At 41.1% G+C, this 16,276-nt stretch overlaps 1 protein-coding gene across 1 annotated transcript in view; it reads right to left on the reverse strand.

Annotated features, from left to right (window-relative positions):
• Positions 1–16,276, reverse strand: part of ZNF236 (zinc finger protein 236) — a 336,247-nt gene that overhangs the window by 136,247 nt on the left and 183,724 nt on the right. The window contains exon 21 of the mRNA XM_077492345.1: positions 7,198–7,483. Coding sequence (XP_077348471.1) covers positions 7,198–7,483 — 286 coding nt within the window. The remainder of the gene's footprint in view (positions 1–7,197; positions 7,484–16,276) is intronic.

Here is a 16,276-nt window from a genome sequence, read left to right on the forward strand (position 1 = left end):
GGCTCCTATCTGCACCAATCCAGATACACTGCTTCTATGCTGGTATTGGAAGACTGTGAAGGCTTGACTGAAAAATCATAAGAAACGTCAAAGAAAAATATTAAACTAGTTAAGCTAAGAGTGATTTTTTTCTGTGAAGGAAAAAGGGTCCATCACTTTCAGACAGTAGTTCATGAAGTGGGGTAGGGTTATAGGGGAGGCACCCAGGGGGTGTCTCTAAAGCTTTTTTAGTGCCCAATCACCTGAAGGTACACACCTATAACCCATGGTGCATGAATATTCTGCTTGTGTCCTGTACTCTACTATTAAGAGATCTTATTTTCTGTCTATTCCATTAGGAGACACAGGATGAAAAAAGAAAGGCTGTGCCCTTACCAGAACAAACAGGATGATGGAAGTATCAACACAGGTGTCACCCCTGATGATGTCAGTTATTATGAAACCAGTAGGGTGGCGTCTATGCTAATTATCACCATGCTAGATCCTGTGTGATCTGCAGATCGTTTTTTAACTTTTTTATGCTCGTCTGTTTGGACTTATGCTACCTCAATAAACCATACCGGTTCTATGCATTGTTGGCGTTCTTGTTCTCCTTTCTTTTATCATAATTGGGAGTGAGAAACAAAGAGCAGTCACCTTTGTTGATACTTCCATCATCCTGTTCGTATCCAAAGGACGGATGGTGTGTATTACACCAATCCACGGTTTACTACTTTCCTATAACGTGGAGTCTAATCATCTGGTAAGGGCAGAGCCTTTCTTTTTTCACGGTGGAAGGTGCACTTTTGGTGTTCAATCGTTTATCATCACTGAGACAGAAATATTTAAGAACTTTATGTTTAATTTCTTCATGGATTTGACCATTAATATTTTAGATGTTTTCATAGAATTATCACTGTATATATAATTTGTATTTTGGTTTTATCACCTCCTATTTTAGTGTGGCAATTCTGGGTTGTCTATTTTTTATGCACGAATGTTCTGTTGTGTAATTGCCAGCTGCTGTTTTGATTATTTAGTATTTCACCTGCGCAATTTCTATCCACATTTTTTACATAGTAAATATATGAATTAAAAAAACATTCAAACAATTTGGCAATTGCAGACCAAAATACTGAAAAACTAAAATAGTGAAAAGGAATGCTCTTGTGCAAATCTAGTTTACACAATACAAAAATTATTTCACAAGTACTTCCTAGGGATGTCGCATCTGCTGCAGTGTTCCCCAGGTCCCCAATGCTGTAGAAGCTGGCATCTTTTCTTGCCAGCTGCTTGTTGCCAAAATTCACTTCACAGTCGAGGGAAGCTTATCCTAGGCTCCTGTTGGGTTGTGATGTGCCACATTACACATATGAGCGGGAGCCTGGGAGGACATGATATGCTGTATATTAGGGGGATTGAACTGAAGGACAAAATGACCTGGCATGTGAATAACCAAGATTGGTGCTGGGGGTGAGAGATATGGTACTAGGAGGAGGGTTTTGGAGGAGCAGAGAAACTGTGCTAGGAGGGTGAATATGAAGGAGGGAGAGAGGAGAGGATTTGTGCTAGAAAGGGGAATTTGAGGGGGGAGGGGGAGGGGAATTTGTTCAAGGATTCTGAACTGGGAATTGAGATTATCTGTGCCAAGTGGGGGGATTTAGAGGGGAAGCTTAGTGCTGGGAGGGGAGTGGGAATTTGGGTGGGGATGTGTAAGAAGATTAATGCCGGGGCTTTGGTGCAGTAGAAGATTTGGGCTAGAAGATGGTACTTGGGAATGGGGAGGATTTGTGCTTCGGGGGATTTGGGAAGAGGAGAGGGTTTATGTTGAAGATTTGGGGGAGTAGAAGATTTGTGGTGGGGGATATTTTGTAATGTGCTGGGGGGGGGGGGGGGTGATTTGTGCTATGTGGGGGAATATGGGGTGGGATCAGGGCCGGGGGGGATGTTGTGTTAAAGAGAGTCTAAGGGGGGGGGGGGGTAGATTTGTGCTAGAAGGTGGAATTAGGCATGGAGGATTAGTGCTGGGGGGGGGGGATCTGGGGAAACAGAGCATCTGTGCTGCGGATGGGAGATTGAGGAAGGGGATTTAAACTGGGGGGGGGGAGGTTTGGGGGTAAAAGGATTTGTGCTGGGGTGGGGGAGTTTGAGGAGGAGGTCTGCATCCCTTTAGATGTGAGTTCCTATTGGGAGTATCTCACAAAATATTACATTTGTGTTGCAGGGGATGCCTGAAATCTGACTTGTATCTTAGTGCAGACTTCTGGGAAAATCAGTGAGCCAATCACACAAGCAGGAAATTATGTTTCTGGGGGGAGTTCTGTAAACATTCTGTGTACAGAACACTTCCAGGAAGCCATATTGAATTGAATTTTACAGAAGACTACAGAGCTGAAGTTTGAAAAGGAAAGGCAATTTTTAATAACATTCAATTACAATATGACTTCTGTCACAATTGTATATACCGTATTTATCAGCGTATAACACACGCCGGCGTATAACACACGCCGGCGTATAACATGCACCCCAAGTTTAGGAGGGAAGTTTAAAGAAAAAAAAAAAAACTTACATTTATATGTCCATCAGTGTCATCTGCAGCCTTGTCCACCATTGCAGCCTTATGCAGCCTTGTCCACCATTGCAGCCTTGTCCACCAATGCATCCTTGTCCACCATTGTAGCCTTGTCTATTTAAATGGTCTCTTTTTTATTTTTAAAAATGCCGCCGCTGAGATACAGAGCCGGATGTGTATCTCGGCAGCACGTGGTAGTTTTCGGCGGCCTCAGGCCACCTTCGGCTCTTCTCGGCAGCCTTCAGCCGTTCTCGGCAGCTTTCGGCCGCCGAGATCGGGCGAAGGCGTCCGGAAGTCGCCGAGAAGAGCCGAAGGCAGCCAAAAGCCACCGAGAACGGCCGAAAGCTGCCGAGAACGGCCGAAAGCTGCCTTGAAGAGCCAAAGGAGGCTGAAAGCCGCCCAGAGGCTCAGAATTGCCTGGGGGTCGGCGTATAACATGCACCCGTGATTTTCCCTGCTTTTAAGGGGAAAAAAGTGCGTGTTATACGCCGATAAATACGGTACTATATCACCTTTTTTTCCATTTGTATTTTTTCCCCAAAAAAGTGGAATTACCCTTTAATTGAACAAGCTGAAGTTAGAAGCTGCACCAGATCCTATGTGCACCAGTTTGAGTAAATCTCCCCCAAAGTGTCTACTGTCTCAATAATTACTGATACCTAAGCATTCCTTCACTAGTTTAATGAAGTACTTCTTTAACCACTTGCTGACCAGCCACTGTATATATACGGCAGCATGTCAGCTCTCCTGCGCAAACCGGTCCATGCATGTTAAACTGCGAGTGTGTGCGCCCCTTGCATGCCACGGGAGCACGCCCACGGATCTCGCGGACTCAATATCTGCTGGCCACCCATGATCACGATGAGGAGTGGTAGAACGGGGATCTGTCTATGTAAACAAGGCGGATACCCGTTCTGGCAGGGAACAACTCTCAGATCTGCTGTTCCTAGTGATCAGGAACAGCAATTTTTTTTTTTGTTGTCCCAGGCAGCCTAGCCCCCACACAGTTAGAACACACCCAGGGAACACATTTAACCCCTTGATTGCCCCCTAGTGTTAACCCCTTCACTACCAGTATTTATACATTGATCAGTGCATTTTTATAGCACTGATCAATGGAATAATGTCACTGGTCCCCAAAAAGTGTCACTTTGGGTCAGATTTGTTCGCTGCAGTGTCGCAGTACCGTTAAAAATTGCAACCATTACCAGTAAATACATAAAAAATAAAAGACCATAAAGCTATCCCCTATTTTGTGGATGCTATAACTTTTTTTTTTACCAAAAATATGTAGCAGAGTACATATTGGCCTAAACTAATGAATACTTTTTTTTTTTATAGATATAATTTTTGGATATGTATTATAGCAGAAAGTAAAAAATATATATATATTTTTTTTCAAAATTGTCAGTCTTTTTTAGTTTATAGCGCCAAATTAAAAATTCTATTAAAACTGAAGAGGTGATCAAATACCACCAAAAGAAAGCTTTATTTGTGGGGGCAAAAAAATGATATAAATTTTAAGGGTACAGCATCACACACCCGCGGGCAATTGTCAGTTAAAGCAACGCAGTGCAGTATCGAAAAAATGGCCTGGTCATTAAGTGGTAAAGGTAGGTTCAAACAAACTGTTAGCTCTCCAATTTCAATGTACACAAACTTATAGAAGAATACATTTTTTTAAAAAAGAGCAAGTTAAGGTTTATACATGCCCGTGAGACTCTTGCTTGTGGCACAGTAACCAAAGCATACTTTATGGGTACAAAGGGTTTTGTTTTAATCATGCTCCTTTAAACCCCTCCCACTGTTAAGCAATTTGGCCATACCCACTGTTCGCCTCCATTATTACACTCCTTGGGGTGCAAAAAGGTGCCATCATTCTTTTACAATGCTAGCACTCCTGATATTTCCTTATTGAAAATACTCCCCATGAATACTAAAAAGGTGACTTCCACAGCCATGCACCCCAACACACATCAACCACACTGAAAACGGTACTAATGTAAAGTCTTAAGTAGTCTACTGCATGTCCTTCATCACTCTAATGAACAAACTAACTAGGATGCTTTGTTGAAACACATAAAAAGTTGAATAGGCACTATGGGATTGATTTACTAAAGGAAAATATACTGTGCACTGCAAGTGCACTTGCGCCAGAGCTTAGTAAATGAGATAAAGCTTCACTTTGCAAAGAATATTCAATCACATCTAAGGAAAATAAAAAACTGAATTTTTGTTGCAAGTGATTGGATGACAGAAATCAGCAGAGCTTCCCCTCATTTCAGCGCTTACCCTCTAGAGCAACTGCATTTGAAGTGCACTTGCAGTGTAATTCAAAGTGCCCAAAATATTTGCCTTGACTAAATAAACCCCTATGTCTGACCGTAGTCACAGCAGCAACCTTCAAGGGGATCCTCCACTTCAATGTGCATAAGTCACACAAAAAAGGATCTAGCATAGTAATGAGACTTGCAGAAGCAGATAAAGTGTAGCAACCAAGTCAGCAATGGTGCCCAGATCAGCAGTTCACATGCATTCCATGCAAGCAGAGTAGAATAGCAAATACAACAGCCATGCACAGACACCGGTTTCACGTAAACATGGACATCCACCCTGTGCCACAAATCCAACTGTGAAGCTTTGAGCTTAGCTCTGACAGTGGAGACATATGTGAACCTTTCCACGTGGTGGTACTTCCGTCTGTCAAGCTGGTGTCTCAAACTGACAAACAGGTTTACGGTATCCTAACTGCCTAGAAGATCACAGTGTGCGAAACAAGGTGAAGTGATCCACCTGGAGAATTTGGGAATGTTGAAGACATTAGCTGGAGGTTGGCTAAACAACAACACGGTTTGTACATGGTCGGATGGACTTTTTCAAGGTGTTCTACTTCTGATCAAAAGTAGCCAGACAGAGGGATGGATAAAGCATGTCTTGGCTGAGAAGAAAGGTTGAAAATACTAACTACTCAACACAACCTTGTGCAAGACCAGAAATGGCTCTTTACATAATAAGGCTACCAACCCAGACTTGCACCTCTAAGATGTGATGGCAATAAGAGAGGCAACTTTGTGAGTGAGAGTGTAAAGCAAAATTTCCCTGAGAGTTTCAAAGGGTGGTTTGAGAGAACCAAATTCAGATCCCATGGAGAATCAGGGTGAGATGCATGGGAGACACCTTGCACAAAGGTCTAAACCAGCGGTCTGTGGAACAAGACTGCAGGTGCAGAGACCTGACCCTTATAGGTGCTAAAAGGCAAATGCTGGTTCAGGTCTATCTGCAAGAAAGAAAGAATTTGTCCCACAGAGAACATCTGGGGTTAAAGGCTGTCGCTTCACACCAAGCAATGTATGCCTTCTGCGTACAAAGTTAGACCTTTCAAAAAGACATCCTGGATTTTGGCATTAACCACTGATTCAGAGTCTTTGTTTAACTGGTTACAAGCAAGGCAAAAGACAGCCAACGCATTCCAGGGGGGTCACACAATACCCCTTCACTAAGCCTGGGTGAAATGGAAGAATGTTAAATGGACTCAAAAGTAGTCCTAAGCAGACAACAGTTAGCACGGGTGTTCACAGCAGAAATGTAAAAAAAGCTATTTTCCACTTCTACTATGACATGTAGGTTGACTTGGGTTTGGACCTCAAGGTTGAGGTCATAGAATAACCAAATGGAAGGTTTACAAACTGAGCCATAGCCTTATTTTGTTGTGGAAGATGGGTACTTTTGCCACTGGTGACATCCAAGATGGGGCATTAGGGGAAACCTTGAAAATGTGTTGTCCTTCGCAAAGGCATGTGAAGTAAGCAATCTGCAGCCTAAAATTTAAACAAGTGTCCTCCTTATGTACACTGGTGGGAGACTTCTAATAACTAGCCTACACTGTAGTTCAAATCTGCAGGCATGACCAAGGGATCATCTTCCAAAGTGATACGATCCCCTCTAATGTCTCTAGACCATTCAGATAAAATTTGACAGGTTAAAGTCTTGGCCAATACATGTGGCCGCATTGGGCCTGCCAAGCAGAAAAGAGTTCTAGATAGGGCTAAATACACAGAGAAGGCAGAGCACATTATAACAAAATCTTCCTCAAATTTGTACAAGGCTGCTAGATGCTTGGTAGGTACAAAAGGTTTGTCAGGATTTTTAGTCTACCTAAATAAAGAATGAAAATAGCAGGTGCATCAAAAACATCTTGTAGAGCCTAAACCTGGGGCAACACTAGTAGAGGACAGATGGTCTGTTTCTTTACAGCATCAGCTGTTACAGCTGTTGTATTTACTCAGCAACTCCCAGATCTAATTTTGATGGTTGAGAATAACCAGCAAAGGGCATGGGGGTAGCAAGAGCAGAGCAGAAGGACAGGGCATACTACACACGCCCTGTGTATTTCAATGAAGTTTGAATGTATGTAGAATGTCCAGCGTCGAAAATTGGTTAAGGTAAAAACACCTTAGTAATGTTTCCGGTTTCTCCACGTATAATATGACCTTAGTTCTACTACCCTTTTTTAATTTTCCCACAGCACTGTCCCCAGATTCTAGGCTGTAGCTCTAGTTCTTTGAATTTGAAAAACACACCTGTCAAAATGAATAATTACTAATCAATCTCTTTCTATAAGTAAAATATAAGTAAATAGTGTATACCTAATCAAGTCACTGGGCTTCTTAAAGCTTTTGGGGCAGTAAGTGCAGCAGTTAGCAAATTTGGGTTCAGTTTCCAGTTCTGCTTGTTTGTCCTTGATTTCACTTATACGATCTTTCTCTGCCGCTGACTGCACCAGTACTTTCTCAGAAACAGTGGCTCCGTCTCTAGGTCGAATTTTTGCCAGTTCAGCGGTCTCCTCCTCTGTGAAAGTAATGACGCCATGGCGGGACTTTCTTGATGCTAGTCTCTCTGAATTCTCCTCATCTTCCTCCAGACACACATCTCCTGTAATAAGCAAAAAAAGAACAGTTGACTTTTTGTATTTGTGAGGATATTTCCCAATATACAACACATTTAAAAATGAACCAGTAAAAATAAGCTTTATACTTGAATAGTATGCAATGGGAACACAAACTAGAAAATGAAAAAATCTACACATAAAAACAAAAAAAACTAAAAAACATATCTATCATTTGACACAAAAAAATGATGTAGCGAGAGATTTTATGCAATAGCAAAACTTAGCCTGAAAATTATTTATGCTACAGGCAACTAAAAGGAAAAAGCTAGTCACACTAATTCTCACTTTTAAAGTGGTTAGTTGAAAATTCCTAGGTCTGCAAATAGATCGGAGTGCAAATCGAAGTACATTCAGATTGAATTTATTTTAAGTAACTTTGGACAAAAGAAGCCTGCTACTAGGAGGATTTATTTTTGAAAATTGGAAACGGAAATGTCAATATAATCTTTTTTTAACTGCATGAGTCACAAGGAGATGAAGAAAAGCACACTTGATATTCTATAGTACAGGACTGAGAAAATGCTTCTTTGTTATTCTTGAACATATCTACCATTTCATTTCTAATATTCTATATGCTCAAGGCAAAACTGATAATTTCATATATATTACGATCAGTGTGTGGGCATCATCACTGCAGTCTGTTGATACCATTGTCTGTGACTCAGGTCCCTTTTAAGTGAATAGCCATGGACCTGACCATACTGGTCATTAAGTCAGCTAGGGGAAACCAGTGCATCCTTGTCATGATAGATTATGACATTATACTCAATATCTCAATTATGTTCCTTTAAGAGATACAACCTCCAAAACCATGGCTCATGGCTCAAGAGGCCCAACAAGTTTTAACAGGTTGGCGAGAGTATAACATTTCCACATAGGGAAGGAAGGAAAGAAGGAAATAATAAAAATTTATAAACGAGAAAAAAAGAATCCCAGGCATTCCAGTGCTGAACAACAGGCCTGGGGGATTCTGAACACAGGAAGTCAGCTACTCAGCACGGGCGCCATAGAAAGAATGCTCTCCATTTTACAAATTAATGCAAAGCCTTTCCTTATTGGACGAGGTGGAGGGGGAAGCAGTGATGTCACATCTTCCACCTTGTCCAATCAGAGAACATTTTGCATTCAATTGGAAAACGCAAAGCATTCTCAAATGGTGCCGTGGTGAGTAGCTGACCTCTTTTATTTACAATATCTTAGGCCAGCCACTATGTATGGGATACGGAGCAAGTGGAGATCAATGGAGTACCAGTACTACTTCAGTGATTTCCAGTTTCCAGGGACATCAGTCAGGTCCCTAATCTCTGCCCCAAAACATCCCACGTGAACTATTGTAATTAAACAGGATATTCTCATGGACCCCAAACTTTGTGTCTGCTTTAAACTCTATCAAATTCTGGAAGCCCATAGACAGACAATGGCCGGTTTATAGAAAAATCTAATATTAAATGGAGTAGTCTTAGTTACCATGCCAGGTAGTTTCTTAAAAGTTTGTAATGAATTCGGAAAAAATCAATGGAGAATCAAATTTTTACACTAACTCTATGCCTCAGGTTGCTGAACTGATTGGGAGTTTTGGTCTAGTCCAAGGACCCCTGAACGTGCTAGGGTAAGAGCCCCCTCACAGAGCAGAAAAAAAAAGGCCTTTGTTACCCTGTAGGTTTTTTTTTGCAGTATGCCCAAATATTCTTTGGGTTACAAAGCGCTTTCACTATGTTCCAGAAGATGATGGACAAGAGTCTTAGCCCAAATCAACACTTTGCAGAAACCTATCTAAATGACATAGTTATTTAGAGCACAAATTGGGAAAGTCACTCCCCTAATGTGCAGGCCGGAGTTCTAGTTGGAAAGAGAGCTTAGCAGCATACCACAAAAAATGTGCCATCAGGGGTTGAAAACCTCAAAGCCATTAAAAGGTACAAGCAATTGGGGACTGGCCTGTCACAAACAAACAAGTAATGTAATCTACAAACTCCGAATAAAAAAATAAATAAATTAGAACCTTCCTGGATATCGTTTGGTACTACTATTGTAACAAACCTGACCAAAGGCAGGAGCTTTACTAGGATCAAGTGGAATCCAATGGCTGAATAAGCTTTCCAAAATTTGAAACAGGCTTTGAATACTACAGCCAGTTATGATTAGTTAAATTGAGATCCTTAAGCACATGCCGACCAGCGCACGATGATGTATGTCACCACAATGGCACGGCTGGGCAAAACATACCCTTTAAATCGCGGTATTGTGGGCGCGCACACGCCGCAAACTCGATGTCCACCGGGGGCCTGCGATTGTGTCACAGAGTGGCAGATCAGGAAGATGCCTTTGTAAACAAGGCATTTCCCTGTTCTGCCTAGCAACATGACAGAGATCTATTGCTGAGGGTAACTGTATTTTTTTTTGTTTTGCAAATATATTTTATTGATGCTATAATATTCAACAGGACACTTGAAGTTGAATCTTCCAAGTGGGGAGAGCTCTTGCTGCTGTGAACATGCCTACGGAACCACCTGGCTCAGACCTGCCTTGATACCTTTTTTGAAACCTAGCCCCATCAAGGATTACAAGTCATTTGTATACAGAAAGAGTTTTAAAAGCAGTTTCAATTTTGTCATATACAAAAATTTATAATTACACTGTGAAGGGCTGTACCCCTGAAGAATCCAAAAGAATTGTCATTCTAAAAGCGTTGGGTATTTCTGTTTCCTATGGTACACAGACCCATGTGGGCAGAACCAGCAGCCATTACATCTATGTAACCTTGGTATATGGTTTTAGCTTCCTTTGAACTTTGACTAAGTTTGTATAAATGGCAACATAAATGATTACAATATTCAATCAGCCATTCTCACAGACAGATTCATAGAGAAAGGTTATTCCCCCAGAGCTTCAGATAAATGCCAGAAACAAGTCCCTAATATGAGGCGATATAGCGTTTATTACAGGTTTCAACCAGCAATATTGAGACGTATATTATTTTTTTTTAAACACTGGGCCATCCTTATGAAGGATAAAGATTTTAAAAAAGTACTAGCGACTAGACCCCACTTTATCTACAAAAGGGTCCCAGGGCTTAGAAATAGGATCACACCAAACATCCCAGACCCCCCCTAAAAGAACCACAACCTTTTTGGATAGGGAAGGTTTTTTCTTATTGCACGAGGTGCAAAGCATGTAAAACCTCCAAACGATCTAAAAGGAAAATTGACAATTTCCAGTCAGTAGTCACAAAACAAAAATTCTATATAAAACCTTTAAATAACTCTGACCACTTATGTATTAGAATGTATTAGAATGTCCGTGCCCAAAACAGTACATGGGTAGGACCACGCACAAATTACGCACCAGAATCAATGAATAACTAGCAAATATAAAGAATGTGTTCCCCAAACACAGTTCCACAATAAAGATCCAACTTTATTTGTTTTCTATGGCATAGACAAAATTAAAAAGGCATTGGATAGGTACTCATCAAAAAATAGCTTTGTCACAGAACAAAACAAAATGGCTGTATAAATTAAACTTTGCAGCCTTTAGGTATGAATATAGACCTGGACCTAAATTGCTTCTTAACTAATGACTGAATTTTCAAACACGTTCCTGACAGTCCCGAGACCCCCAAAAGTCATGGGATGTCCCATGATGTATTTTTCTGTCTGTATAAATAATATAGGAAATATATATATGGGCATTTATACATATTCCAGCTCTATATATGTGTATCTGTGTATATTTTATACATGCCTATACATATATATGTTCATATTGTTTTTAGGTATTTATTTATTTTATTTTTCATCTATATCTCTTTTATCTATATATCTGTTCTATATATGGTATCAACTGATTCTTTCATGTACATTAAATGTTTTCATATTTTGGATACATTCAAATTTTATATGTAAAGCGTATATTACAGCCGTCATTAAATGGCGGCCCGCGGTCCGAGTCCAGACCGAGCGGGGCTTCTGCCCGGACCGCTATGCTGCCTGTGTAGTGAATTACAGCAATCACTGGTTTGCTGGGACCGCGGGTTTCCCTAGCAACCAGTGACGCTGTGCGCATGCGCCTGCCCCCTGCTCCTGGCCGCGTCTCTCGGAGCTGTGTCTTACTCACGCTCACAGGCAGTAGGGGGTGTGATGTCACGTGCGCGCCCCGCCCCCCATGCTGCCCACGGTTCCCGATTCCCGGGTCCTGGCTCTCCTTGAGGCAGCTTCAGTTGTGCCCTTCCTCCTGCAGTTGAGGTATGTGGGCACATTAGTGATCATGCACACTGTTGGGCATATTTTAAGGGGCACACTGATAGGTATATTTGTAATTTGCACAATGCTGGGCTTTTTTTGTAAGGGGCATGCTGATGGGTATATTTTTTATATGCACACTGATTTGCATGTTTTGTTAAGGTGCACCTTAACAAAATATGCCCATCAGTGTGCACTTAAAAAATATACCCATCAGCATGCCCCTTAAAATAAAATGTGTCCATCAGAATGCCCTTTAGCATAAAATAAGGGTCACGCTGATGGGCACCTTTTATGTTAAGGGGTACTCTGATGGACAAATTTAATTTTATGGGGCACACTGATGGGTATATTTTTAATGTGCACATCGATGGGCATATTTTGTTAAGGGGCACGCTGATGGGCACAACAAAATGTGCCCTACAAAATATGCCCATTGATGTGCACATTAAAAATATACCCACCAGCATGCCCCTTAAAATAAAATGTGTCCATCAGAGTGCCTCCTAACATAATAGGCGCCCATCAGTGTGACCCTTATTTCATGTTAAGGGGCACGCTGATGGGCATATTTTATTTTATATTAAAAGGGGCACTCTGATGGGCAAATTTTAAGTTAAGGGGCACATTTTGTTGTCCATCAGAGTGCCCCTTAATATAAAATGTGCCTATCAGCATGACCCTTATTTTATGTTAAGGGGCACCCTGATGTGCACATTTTATGTTAAGGGGGACTCTGATGGGTACATCTTATGTAAGGGGACACTGACAGGAATGTCAGTGATGTAAATGGACACTATGATGTGGACACCTGATGTAAAGGGGCACACTCATGGGCACATTTTATTTTAAGAGCAACACTGATGGGTACATTTTATATTAAAGGGGCACTTTGATGGGCAAATTTTAAGTTAAGGGGCACATTTTGTTGTGTCCATCAGAGTGCCCCTTAATATAAAATGTGCCCATCAGCGTGACCCTTAACATAAAATTTACCCATCAGCGTGACCCTTATTTTATGTTAAGGGACACCCTGATGGGGACATCTGATGTATGGGGACACTCTGACAGGAAGGTCTGATGTAAAGGGGCACTGTGATGGGGACACCCGATGTAAAGGGGCACTGTGATGGGGACACCCGATGTAAAGGGGCACTGTGATGGGGACACCCGATGTAAAGGGACACTGTGATGGGGACACCCGATGTAAAGGGACACTGTGATGGGGACACCCGATGTAAAGGGACACTGTGATGGGGACACCCGATGTAAAGAGCAAATGTAAAGCTATCCTAGTTCCAACTGTCCACATGTTTAATATTGTAACTGAAACTTGACAATAAATATTGTTGAAATGCTAAGGAAATTGTACATTTCTCATGTTTTTGATAGATATACAGTGACTACAATCTTTCTGAGTCATAGCACAGACTTGAGATTCGGACCTCGGCCCAAAGAAAATTTTGCCGACCGGACCTCCTTGAATTTTAATTCATTACCCCTGGTATATTACATCAGGACCTTCTGCAGAGTGTGTTTCACTGAATGTAGGTTTGTAGTCACAAACATGGGGGTTGTGCCTTTTTACATTGAGAGATGTTAGGGGTGTGGACAGCTATGCTTTGCCAATCACATACCACTTTGAAGGTATTTAACATAATCTGCCTAGTGACCGGGATGCTTCCTGATGACGTTGTAAAATTAAACCTGCGTCAAGGCGCATCCCGGTCACGTCATTTCTGGTCACCGACTTCCGGTTTCTTACAACGCGGCCGTGGAACGCACAGCAGACACCCAGCAGAGGCTGGGCAGTTTGCGGTCTTCACCACATGGTGGTTTTTGCTGTAATTTCCAGTGCCGAGGCAAGGCACTACAAAATGTCAGCAGCCAGTGTGGCATTGTTTTTATACCATTGTTTTTATTAAACGTTATCATGATATGGTCTCGCTTTATGTTTATTTCTTAATGGTATACCCACTGTGGAAAGGAAAACCCTAAAAGGTTTCCAGTCACAGCTCAAGTGGCAGATCATCAAAACCCACAGATATATACAAAATAGCCTATTGCGACCTTTTTTTTTAATTAAAGAGGTCATGTCCATTTGGTGAATAGGCAATTTACTCCCACTCCATCGGGTGAACTTCACAAGATTTGCCTTGGTGACGGTTTTATGGATAAGATTCACAGCACAAAATATTACTAATGGACTTTAAAAAACTGACCTATGAATGTATCACCATTATTATGAATTGTTATTCACGCAGCATGATGCACTTTAATTGCATTGACTAGTAGTTCTTATTCATTTTTGTTATTATTAATTTGAGGTTTCTAGTTCTCTAGCGCCCCCTACCGCTTATAATTTTAATATTTAAAAGTCAGTATATTGCACTTTTCAGGGGAGCAGCTCTAACACCAAATTACTTAATTTTGTACTTATAAACGCATAGCATGAGGTCCCTAACATAATTTAACATATGCATACCAAGACTTTTTGGACAATTTCATGGTCCCAACCCAAATATTAAAAATAAGTGCCTATACTGTTTAAAAAATCTAGTAAGGTACTATCTCATCCTGAGTGAGTCATACACTGATTAAAGTGGAGTTCCGGACTTGCATGCAAGGTATGGTGGGACTAAACAAAAAAAAAATGTCAACAGCTACAAATACTATAGCCACTAATGGACACATAACTGTCCAAGGTTCCAGTGCCATTCTCACTTGGGCTGGTTCTTTTCCAGTCTTTAGGTCCCCGGCACTGACCTGTTTACTAACAGCAGCCAGATGTGACTCCTTCTGGCTTCATAGCGTATACCCATTGTGCATGCATGAATGGGGCTGCACTTTGTGAATAGACCCGCAGCCTTCTGGGACCTATGACATGTCCCTGAAGGTTGCAGACAGGGGAGGGGTGGGGGGATGATCAGTCAGATTGAAAGAGGCAACGGGTATCTGCAAAAGCTAGGTACTGCTCTACCCTCCCCCAAAAAAACCTTCCAAAAGTAAAAAGGGTGGGGGGGGGGTGCCATCACTCCATCAGATATATCAGGATGCTTTTAAAAACATGCTGACGTTGTCACTCTAAGGACTCTCTCCTACATATCTGGTGGGAATGCCCTCTGATTCAAGAAATTTGGGACCAGATTTTGCAGCTCTTATATCACTGTTACAGGGGTGAATGCTCCCAAAACCCTGCAAAATACTTTGCAATATATTTTAACAGGCTCCATCAAGTGTATCAAAAAAAGTTTCCTTTTGACGGCCGGGAGATCAGTTATACCACGCCATTGGCAGACAACACAGGTTCCCCCTTTGCTTGAGTGGGTTGCAGAAATGGTCTACATTGAGAGGATGAAATCACTGCTGGTGCACAAATTGGATACATATGAACAATACCATTGAATATGGCTCTCTTGGAAGGTATTTAGGGAGTCAACAGAAGTGCAAAATCTCCATTATAGAACCACTATAGCAGGGATCTGCAGTTAGCGGACCTCCAGTTGTTGCAAAACTACAAGTCCCATCATGCCTGGGTGTCATGCTTGTGGCTGTCAGAGTCTTGCTATGCCTCATGGGACTTGTAGTTCTGCAACAGCTGGTGGTCCGCTAATTGCAGATCCCTGCACTATAGGATTCGAATCTAGCATTTGTGAAGCTTTAAATTTTTGTCCACTCCTGGCTTCATTACTTTCTGTGTTCTTCTTTTGTTTTTTTGGGCTATATTCTCTTTTTCTTTGTCTGTAAAGGGGTCTTTTTTTTTTTTTCCTGTTGCTAGAAGTATCCTCTGTGGAGATGTAGCTTAATGCTAAAGACCGATATATTGTTGATCATAACTTCCCTCTTAGACCTAACTATTGGTGCCATATATCTCACGTATAGCCATGAATTCATACTGGTCCATTTGTGCACCAGCATCGGCCTATGTAACATACATGTCATGTTCTCCGTGAGGCATTTATATATTATATATTGTATGCACCTGTATTTTCAAGTGCCCTTTAAACGCACAGTTGTTTTGTATTGTATTGTTTTATTTGTATGTTTATTTTGTTGGTGTGGGTATGCAAGTACCATTTGTGTATGATTATTATGTATGCTAAAATATTTTTCAATACATTTAGATTAAAGTCAATTTGTTATGGTTAAAGTTCCACTTTAAAGACCAAACGGATATATAATGTTTTTCAAAGTACAATGTGATTTAACTGTCAAAATTAGGGCAGAAGTCAAAGAAGGAACGAACAAAAAGTAATTCTTTTAAATTTCATAAGAAATCCTGAATTTGTACTTTTTTTGAATACTGTAGATTTTCCAATTTGCATCTTCATATAGAAAATATCCTAATTGGTTACCATTTGGTGGCTGTAATGGAACTATTTGAGTGTCCAAATATACATGATGATTTTCAGCCAGACAATCAGCAATACTGAATGTACATTGTCAAATAGCATTTTTTGTACTCGCCATAAAATCCTTTTCTCTGTAATTCACCGACTGACACAGCTTCTCTCTTTAGACCATTGGGTTATTATG

This window comes from Lithobates pipiens, unplaced genomic scaffold (genome assembly GCF_037356315.1).
Source record: "Lithobates pipiens isolate NorthernLeopardFrog02 unplaced genomic scaffold, aLitPip1_a1.2 Scaffold_19, whole genome shotgun sequence".
Classification (NCBI taxonomy): domain Eukaryota; kingdom Metazoa; phylum Chordata; class Amphibia; order Anura; family Ranidae; genus Lithobates; species Lithobates pipiens.